The sequence below is a fragment of the Mercurialis annua genome, linkage group LG1-X, assembly GCF_937616625.2.
Source record: "Mercurialis annua linkage group LG1-X, ddMerAnnu1.2, whole genome shotgun sequence".
Lineage (NCBI taxonomy): Eukaryota > Viridiplantae > Streptophyta > Magnoliopsida > Malpighiales > Euphorbiaceae > Mercurialis > Mercurialis annua.
In genome coordinates, this window is record NC_065570.1 from 59,189,214 (window position 1) to 59,199,054 (window position 9,841).

Consider the following 9,841-nt stretch of genomic DNA (forward strand, 5'->3'; position numbering starts at 1 on the left):
AAAATGATGAATCATAAAACATTTTTCAACATTTTTCTATTAGTAATTTTTATTTGAAGGGATATTATTATTTTTTAAACCAATAAATTTAACCTATTTTATTATACACCTTACGTTGCAATAAACGACTGGATCAACTTAAAGTGAAAAATTAAAATATATACTTTTAAATATGAATTGAGCAAACAAAAATATGTCAGTTAAAATGGGTTATATCTGTTAATTTAAATACTATCATTTTTCTTTCGTATAATTTCTTTTATTTAAAATCTTTAATTTTTAGAGGATAAATATTTTGGAAGGATTTAAACTCATGACCGAACAGTTTAATATACAACACTTATATCATTTGAATTATTTGATTTAAATTGCTGATATTATAAATTTTTTAAATGATAAAGATAAAATTAAATGTAAAATTTTAATATTTAATTAATATATAAATAAACATATTCTCTTTCAAATATTTGTTCACTTTCTGTCTATGGACTCCATCTCCTTTTTGGATTTGAAGGGCAAAAAATGATTGTTTTTTCCTACTACTCTAACTTGAAGACCATCTTCACAACACCCATATACCTATAATTATTTTATAATTATATTTAATTTTTACAAAATTTATTTGATCTAGTATTTTTTATTTCAACGTAGTGTTTTTAAGTTCGTCTCAATTCACTAAAATCTATTATTATTTTATGTTACTTAATGCAATTTATCTTAATTTTTAATAAAAATATAAGTAAATAATAAATGCAACTTTTACGATAAATATTTATTATATTAATTTGAGACAATTTCACCCTTAGGAATAAATTTAATCATTTAAAATCCTGAATGCAGTTAAGTAATAATAATAATGAATGCAACTAAGTAATAATTTATTATCAATTTTCTGATTATTCAACTTTATTTATTTACTAACAATGATTAAAAAAAATTATAAAAATAAATAACCATTGAACTTTGAAGACACCACATATTTTATTTAGGATTAACCCATTTTAAGGTCTCTCAATTTTACGGGTTTTGTTTATCTGGTTCCTAAATTTTTGTTTGGGCTTATCTGGTCTTTTAGCTTTATGTTTTTTATTTATTTAATCCCTAAATTTTAATTTGGACTTATGTGGTCCCTAAATTTTACAATTTTTCTTTATATGATCTCTCAGTTTTGTATTTTTTTATTTATCTGGTCCTTTAGTTTTAAATATTTTAGGACTTGAGAAAATAAAAAATTAAAATTCAGGGATATATAAAACTGAATGAAAGTTCAGGGGTCAGATAAACAAAAAATGTAAAATTAAAGGATCAAATAGTATAAAATAAAAGTTTAGGAATCAGATAAACAAAACTCGTAAAGTTAAGAGACTCAAAATGGGTTAATCCTTTTATTTAAAACCCTGAATACGATACTTCAGCAACCAAACGAGAGAGATTCTTAGGTAGACTCAGTCTACCACGTCATCCGTAGACTAACCTATTATATTATGACACGTCATTAAAATAGTGGCACTACCGTAATTTTGTTTATTACTTATTTACACTTTGGGATAGTAATATTACGATAGTGCCATTATTTTAATGACGTGTCATAATATGATAGGTTTAGTCTACGGATGACGTGGTGGACTGAGTCTACCTAAGAATTTCTCACCAAACGAATCCATCTATTTTGAAAATCCGGTAGTAGTGACCGCACTATATCATCTCCTCCTTTCTTCTCCTTCACACGTCATTTCTTTTCTTGATCCCTTCCTTCATCTCTGCGATGTCGCTATATATTACGACGTCGTTCTGCGTTTCTTGCACCCGTCTCCGCACTCACAACTCCAATGAAACAATGTCCATCCGCAAAAACCCTAAACTCCGTCTCCCAAAACCACATTTCACTGACATTCTGCATTCTAAACTCACCAATGGCGACACTCCAATTCTCCATCACAACTCTCTTAAAAACCCTAACAATTTCACAGTTCACGCCTCAAGCGACGAATCTCCATCATCAGGACACGTCACCACTCCGATCAACAAACTAATCATCGTCAGCTCTGCAGTTACTGTCGCTTTAGCCATTGCGAATCGCGTGCTTTACAAGCTAGCTCTCGTTCCTATGAAGCAATACCCGTTCTTCTTAGCTCAGTTCAACACCTTCGGGTACTGGTTGTTTCTTTAGTTTTGTGATGATTGCGTTTGTTCAATTTTGAATTCTGGTTTTAATGGAAGAGAGAATGTTTTTTTTTGTTTTAATTTGATTTTCCAGGTACGTGGTGATTTATTTTTCAATATTGTATGTACGGTATCGTGCAGGAATTGTGACTAATGAAATGTTATCTGTTCCGAAATCACGTTTTGTTGCTATTGGTATTTTGGAAGCACTTGGTGTCGCCACTGGAATGGCTGCTGCTGGTAATTTTCTGATTGTTTCTTTTAGTCTAAATGTTCCAGTGTTCTTATTTAATTTTCAGTTAAATTCTTTCGAATTGAAAAAGAAATAGAATTATGCAACAAATGATTGGTTGCTTCGCGAAAATGCAAGAATTATATTGAATTGAATTGCACAAGATTATTGCTTAGTTGTGTAATTTGATGTTCATTTTTTTGTGTTTTGTTTATAGCCATGCTTCCTGGACCTATTATACCCATACTAACTCAGGTACTTGTAATTCCTTTCTTTTCCTTTTTATGAAAAAGTAATTTGTTGTTGCTAACTTAAGAATTGTGATGTCTACATGGCCAATATAAGCATGTACATGCATTTGAACTGTTAATTCTATGTTTATACCAGAGATGAGTTTTTGGTATTGGTGGCACTTGGATATGCATCATTTTTGTTCAAATTACTTTTATTTTCTTACTCTTGGTTTTTTTTCCTCTTCAGACGTTTTTGGTGTGGCAGCTGGCCTTTTCTGCTCTGCTGTTAAGAAGAAGGTACTCCTTCAACCAAATATCTGGCTGCTTGCTTGTCGCAGTTGGTATAATGGTTGCTGTTGGAAGGTATGTGAATTGGCTTCCACATATTCATAAGTGATTTTTTTCTCTCCCTCTAGCACATAACACCATTCTGTATGAGTTTTTGTGAAGTTAATTCTTCTCTCTCTCTTTTTGGGAAATTGCTTTGCTTTCTGACTTGAAAAGTTTTTGTACTTAGAGTCTTATAGGTATAGTTCACAAAAGACCTAAAGAAATAAGTAATAGAGCAGTATACTGAATCTCTGTTGTTCCCAAGTACAAATAGATTTGAAGGCCTGTTGTAGATCACTATTTCTCCTTTTGTATGCTGAATCAAACATTAATTTTCCATCGTCATGTCCATGATATTTTCATGATTGGATGATTGCTCACTTTGAATGGTTCAAGCTAAGTTTCCCTTCTTTAAAAAGATTGGCAAATTTAGATCTTTGGTTTCTTGTCCAAGATGGTCCTTGAATAATATCTTGGGTTTCTTAGCAGGAAAGTGAAATTGCTGAGATGAGGTAACCATCAATATGTTAAATTCCATCGAACTTGTTTGATTTTGCTAGTAGTAGACTTAGCTTGGATGTCAACAATCTCAATAGGTAATTTATCTTTAATTACATCATCTAGGGATAAAGAAAGAAAGTGTAGCGAACTGTTTGTTGGGCGCTGCAATGGACAAAGTTTCTCTGGCTTAGTAATAAAATATCCATGTATGCAAAGATTTAAGTAAAACAATAGATCCAGTTTTGGGTAACAATTAATTGCCTGGGCAGTTTAACACTTCAACTTATCTATATTAGGAACTTGCAGAGATCATAATTGTCGTGGATAAATAATATTTTTTTTCAATTTTATATTTTCTCGCACTAGTCTTAGAGTGAGCCTATGATGGTCTTTTGCATGTTTCATGATGGCAGTGGATCCAATGCTGATCGGACTCTATCTAGAGTTGAGTTCATCTGGCCGGCAGTAATGATAATATCATGCGCTTTTCAAGCTGGTGCATCTATTATAAAGGTTACTGCTACAAATAGTTGCTGTTTTTGCTTCATTGTTTGCTGTATAAGCAATGTGAAAAAACTTTTAATCTTTCCATCGACAGGAATATATTTTTGTGGATGCTGCAAAACGTCTAAAGGTATGCCCTATTCACTAGTTCTTTTCAGAAGCTGCCATTTTTTAACTGATTTATATAGCTGGAAATTCTCACTCCCCTCGACTTCTTTGTGTGCAGGGAAAGTCACTTGACATATTTGTCGTCAATTCTTTTGGTTCTGGATTTCAGGTAATCTGTGCATTACTTGCTGTAAAAGTTCAGGTGATAGTTGCTGTGGTTCTCTTGAGAGAATTTGTATATGATTAAGGGCCGTCATGAGAGAACTAGTAGATGAATGAAGTCTTAATTTAATAAAAAAATTGGTCTCTTTGTAGTCGGAATTCTAGCCTCGCCGATTTCTGCGGAGCCTAATTCCTACTATCTCTGGTATTATTTGATGTACTCAACAGCTGAATGAATTTTCTGGCAGTGATAACGAAAGACTCAAGTTTCTTTAATGTGTGTTAAGCTCTTTTTACATGACTAAATAAGAATTAGACTGAGTAAAGCTAACTTGCTCTATATTTCATTATATTTAGCTGTTGAAGTACGTTCACTTGCATGAAATTTTTCGATTGTTTGATTTCAGAATTTGATTTGACTTGTAGGTTCTATTCGTTCTCCTTCTTCTACCTTTACTGTCAAATTTGAAGGGCATACCATTTGCACAACTTCCTTCATATCTGAAAAGCGGTGCTGGTTGCCTTGTGAATATTGGAAGAAACACACCAGGTAAGCTTGCATCCTATGACTGAGAGGCAGCTAGTTATCTTGATATTTCCTTTTAATAATTTGAAAACTACATGTGATATATAGGTTTCTAAACATGACTTACGAATTTTATGTGTAAGTTGTGTTGTTTACACACGGTTATAGGGTTCCATTCGGTGATGGAGCCAGGATTTTAACTTTGAGAGGGCCAAATTGCAATATGTATTATATGGAGGGATAATTTTAAAATTTGGGAGAGCTAAATCGCAAAACTGACAAACTTTAGATCCTAATTTTAATATCTTTTAAAAGTTGGAGGGGGCCATGGCCATCCGATGCCACCCCCTCCCTCCCGTCATTGGTTCCATTATGTATTGTCAATTATGGTAGCATTTTGTCTCTACTAATATGACACAGTACTAGACGTTAACGGGTACAATAACTATGTGGTTCTTGGGGCTTGCATGTTGAATATACCAAACACAATTATGTTGGAATTGGTTTTTATGCACATTCAGTATAAGATAAAAATGTTATTGTTTGGAAGAGACCCTTCGGAAAGTTAGCCTATCTCTAGTCTTTTTTTTTTTTGCTCATTGCTTTTGGTTTATACTTGCTACAGGATGTGATGGGGCTCCATTGCTTCCCCTGCTGTACATCACGGTTAATATGGCATTCAACATATCATATCTCAATCTGGTCAAAATTTCTTCTGCAGTTGTTTCCTCCCTTGCTGTCACATTGTCAGGTACCCTCAATTCTGCAAAAAGACAGGAAACAAAAATGTGATCTGAATGAAACATTTTAGCTAATATGTAGCTTTTCTTTTGCAGTGCCATTGTCAATATATGTTTTATCTCTTCCATTGCCATACATTCCAGAGGCTGCAGGTTTGAGCCCTTTTTTTCTGCTAGGCAGCTTGATTCTCGTCTCGGGTCTTGTTCTATACAATGTATCCAGGCCTGCCAAGCCGGTTTCAAATTAGCTTAATATACCAGATTAGTTCAACATTTAAATTCTTTATCATTAAAAGTTGAGCAACCAACTATAATTTTATGCTTGTAAGTAATATTGTCATAAAATTAGTTGGTTATTAAGACCCTTATCATTTTACAGTTGTACTATTGTCTTGAATCTTCAACATTCTTTTATGTACAATAATAAGTCTCTTCATACAAAGTAATGCATTATGCTTTCCACACTGTCAAAGACGAAATATTGAGGCTGATCTGATTTGATTGAGAGGTTTAGTATTTTGAATGCTGAAATTATTGGTCCTAATTTAATTATTCTTTGTTCTTCAATTCTTATATGAAAAAAAAAGTGAGCCCCATAACCGTGAATGTCTCCTAATGTTTTTGAACAATTCGTAAATGTTAACATGTGTTATTTAACATAATTATTTTCAGGACAAAAGGTATGAAAAAACCCTCGTAGTTTTTACAAAAGTACAAATCAGCCCTTTTATTTTTTTTGGTATAATTAAACCCTCTTTGTTTTTAAATAGAACAAATAACCCCTTTTACTTTTTTTTAGTATAATTAAACCCTTTTTGTTTTTTAAATAGAACAAATAACCTCTTTCGTCCAACACCATTAGAAACACTTGTCAATGGCCGACATGTTTCTCATAATTATATAGGGAAAAAGTTCAAAAATAATTCTGATGTTTAAAATATTTACCGAAAATTTGAAGGGGTAATTGTCCCAACTGTAAACTAAAAGAGTTTATTTGTTTGATTTTAAAACAACGAGTGTTTAATTGTTCAATTATAAAAGGCCTAATTATTTAAAAAAAACTCACCTTAAACTTTTTTTCGTTTATACCCTGACCTTGTAAAAAAGTCATTTGTACCCAATTTTGAGTTTTTAGATTTCATCTTTACCCAATACAATAATATAATTGATAATTTAATGAATTAAAGGATGAAAAAATTAAAAACAATCAAATAAAAGGTTATATCATACGTCTAATTAGTATATAAACATAAATTAAAAGATTATTTTAAACTTTTTTTCAAGTGAAAAGAGACAATTTTAGTACTTTTGGGTAGAGATAAAACTTAAAAATCCAAAATTGGGTACAAATGACTTTTTTACAAGTTCAGGGTATAAACAAAAAAAAATTCAAGATGGGATTTTTTTAAATAATTAGCCATTATAAAAACATGAGGGCTTAATTGTGCCCCAAAAACAATAAGCAAGTTGATCTGTACTTTTAAAAAAAAGTTGAAGGCTTTTTTGTACCTTTTGCCTTATTTTCAGCAAGTTGCAACTATAAGCTAGTACTAATTTATTCAGTCATTGCTGCTCGTTAGTAATAAAATTTATAGTTCTATAGAATATAATAGGTTGTTAATCTTATACAAAAATGAGCTAGATACATCTCATCTCCAACGAACACATTTGCAAAAACTCGGCACATTCAATATGAATCCTCCTCTTAAGTCAACAAAACTCGGTGGGTATGTCTCCTTTCATAACTAAATTATTCCAATTTTATGGCCTTAACACAAACACTGAAGTGAATCCTCTGATTCCATCCGCTGTCTGTGCCACAGAAGATCCTCGTTGTTGTTTCAATTTCGTCTCTGCAAATTAACCAAAAAGATCAAACTACTCACTCATATAAGTTTTGCAGATTAATTCCTATTGCCTGGTGTACAAAAAAAAAGGGAAACACAACTACACAGCTAGATAAAAGACATGTATTGTCGGCCTGGGCAGTCCAAACTCATATATATTGGTAGCTCTAACTGTGATAATCATCATATTCAAAGATGATCATGGACACAACAAACTATGACTGATCCAGCATAAGAAATAATGTTGCCCTTACTCACTATCCAAGAAAAGCAACATTTAAAAAACTTTACTAGTCACAGGATCAGTATGATTACTTTCTGCATCATAAAAGGATTTCTCCACCCAAGATAACTATGAATGAGAGAAGCAACATTAGTCATTTCTAAATGTTCAAAACAAGATACCTTCCGCTTCTTTAGTTTTCCACTGCTTTTGTTATTGAAGCGCGGCATTTGATCACCATCATCATCATCCTCCAGGGGTAATGTTTTGATTTCTTCATAGAAATCATCAGTCAAAGCAGATAGCCTAGAATCAACAATTGCCAAATATGTCAACAAATTTTATTTTGTTCAGAGATCATAAGGAAAAAAAATCTCCAAATGTATTAATTTTAAGCAATACTCACCCATCTTTCAACTTCTTGAATTGTTTCTCCTTTTTCTTCTCCATCTTTGTGATAGGAGCACGAGTAAAGAGATCCTCTTCTTGCCGGGCACGTTCTTCCCATTGTTGCTGATATTTAATGAATTCCCTACTATCATTTCCGTGATTTTCTTGAACCTGCAATTTAGAATCAAAGAGACAATCAACCACATCTCCACAAGCAATAAAGCCTAATTAAGACAAAAACGCAGGCCATGAATTTTACCTCTAAGGGTCTCCCTTCCATATCATCTATCATCTCTTTCATGAGACCTTCGTTGCCTCTCCGCATAATATCTTTCCGTCTTCTCAAGGCATTTCTTTCGTGTTTTGATGTCTTATCCTCGTCCATGATTGCAGGGGCAATTTTAGGTGGGCGATACACAGCACTATCATCCTAAAGCAAATAAAAATGAACTCAGCCTCACCAAAAACCTTCAGATTTTGATCACAGTAAATTATCAATGGGCACAAATATAGGCTTACCCCATGCATATTGTCTTTGCTGACAAGCATATCTGGATTAGGACGATAACTCAACAAATCTTCTGATTTTTCCGGTGCGTCGGATTTCTTTTCCTTCAGACTTGGCTGCTCTTTAGCACGTCCGCTATCCTTTACAAGCTTTTGAATTTGATATTCCATTTTTTTGTCAATTGGTCGAATCTGTTAATGAACAAAGCAGTTAAAAAGACCATCTGGCAGTCATTTATCAAGATAATAGAAATGCATGAAAACACAGAAACTTCCCATACCTTCTCCAAAAATAACCGTATCTCTATGAGACTCCGAACTACAGGATGTTTCTCTACAGAAAAACCTTTAGCCTTACGGAGCAAATAATAAACAAGCGACTGGCAATACCCTAGCAGCAATAGATGTTTCGCCTCCAAATAGCTTATCCCATCTGCAGTTGGGAAATTATTTGCTTTCACCTATAATAAAATTAAACGAAGCGAATTTTATCATCATAAAGCAACTTCAAAACTCAACTATTAAACCAAATCCAGCCAACAATTTAATTGTAGGAACAAAGTTTAGTTACCTTAGCTGTTAAAGCATCAATTTTAATCCTCACTACATCTAACCCATCTTTCATTTCTTTTAAAAGTGCAGCTAATTGAGGAGCTTCCCTAAGAAATACATGAATAAGAGCATTAATCAAACCAATTCACATTAAACAAAAGAGACGACTGCCAAAACAGATACAATCTTACTTTTTTATGCATTGATCAATATCAGAATTTCTCGTCTCCTCCATTCTTTTTTCTTAATAAAAAAGACTAACACCAGCTCTGCAGTTAAATTGGCAGAAAAACATAAACAAACGCCAAGAATAAAAGGTATACAGATTGCAATTGGGGTTTAACGAAAGAAAAAGAAGCTAGGGTTTTAGAGCAATTTCTTCAGTGTTGATTAATTGGATTGTGAGAACCTGGTATACGGGTATGGTTTCTGGGCCTTTAACCCGGCCCAGTGTAAATGAACTAGTGTTAAATACCACGTGGAGCTATGTTATTGAATTGTTATGAATAAAGGGTCATTTCGCTAGCTCAACTTGGCTACAAAGAGAAAAAAAATCGATTTTAATGATTTTAGTCAAAACAGACCAAGAACTTGTGCTTATTAGAGCAGTTTAACCCTTATTGTGGAATTTGACATGCACGTACTAATTAAAAAAAATTGAATTGCGCACAAACATTTTTCGGGCGCACTGCATTTTAAAGGATAAAGGATAATAAAAAAATCACCAAGTTTAAAGATTTGTTTGCTAAAACAAGCGGATTGTTAACGAAACAACTTTCTATCTTAATTCAAGTGTTTATTTAAATGTTGTTGACGACGGTGA

General features: G+C 32.8%; 2 protein-coding genes across 3 annotated transcripts; one reads left to right on the forward strand and one right to left on the reverse strand.

The window, feature by feature from the left end:
- Positions 1-1,646: 1,646 nt before the first annotated feature.
- Positions 1,647-5,941, forward strand: LOC126665002 (protein CLT2, chloroplastic). 2 transcript variants are annotated; one of them, XM_050357651.2, is made up of 10 exons: positions 1,647-2,151; positions 2,258-2,403; positions 2,613-2,650; positions 2,876-2,991; positions 3,873-3,972; positions 4,058-4,093; positions 4,190-4,240; positions 4,660-4,783; positions 5,385-5,510; positions 5,596-5,941. In XM_050357651.2, exons 1-10 carry the CDS (start codon positions 1,766-1,768, stop codon positions 5,745-5,747), a joined length of 1,275 nt encoding a protein of 424 aa, XP_050213608.1. In that variant the 5' UTR covers positions 1,647-1,765; the 3' UTR covers positions 5,748-5,941. The 2 variants fall into 2 exon arrangements, with proteins under 2 accessions (XP_050213608.1, XP_050213609.1); XM_050357652.2 differs by having other exon boundaries at positions 2,045-2,151; positions 2,305-2,403.
- Positions 5,942-7,075: 1,134 nt separating this feature from the next.
- LOC126677047 (uncharacterized) lies at positions 7,076-9,402 on the reverse strand. The gene is made up of 8 exons (XM_050371521.2): positions 9,210-9,402; positions 9,038-9,125; positions 8,748-8,927; positions 8,479-8,658; positions 8,219-8,389; positions 7,976-8,130; positions 7,752-7,875; positions 7,076-7,352 (listed from the first exon to the last, which is right to left on the reverse strand). Exons 1-8 carry the CDS (start codon positions 9,251-9,253, stop codon positions 7,341-7,343), a joined length of 954 nt encoding a protein of 317 aa, XP_050227478.1. The 5' UTR covers positions 9,254-9,402; the 3' UTR covers positions 7,076-7,340.
- Between the last annotated feature and the right edge of the window lie 439 nt (positions 9,403-9,841).

What these genes read in the sequence shown, in the direction of transcription:
- LOC126665002 (XM_050357651.2), top strand. Translation starts at nt 1,766, where the DNA reads ATGTCGCTATATATTACGACGTCGTTCTGCGTTTCTTGCACCCGTCTC. An exon ending in ATAATGGTTGCTGTTGGAAG is followed by an intron (nt 2,992 to 3,872) that starts GTATGTGAATTG and finishes TCATGATGGCAG; the next exon opens with TGGATCCAATGCTGATCGGA. An exon ending in ATGCTGCAAAACGTCTAAAG is followed by an intron (nt 4,094 to 4,189) that starts GTATGCCCTATT and finishes CTTTGTGTGCAG; the next exon opens with GGAAAGTCACTTGACATATT.
- LOC126677047 (XM_050371521.2), bottom strand. Translation starts at nt 9,253, where the DNA reads ATGGAGGAGACGAGAAATTCTGATATTGATCAATGCATAAAAAA. An exon ending in ATTGATCAATGCATAAAAAA is followed by an intron (nt 9,126 to 9,209) that starts GTAAGATTGTAT and finishes TGTATTTCTTAG; the next exon opens with GGAAGCTCCTCAATTAGCTG. An exon ending in TTGATGCTTTAACAGCTAAG is followed by an intron (nt 8,928 to 9,037) that starts GTAACTAAACTT and finishes ATTTTATTATAG; the next exon opens with GTGAAAGCAAATAATTTCCC.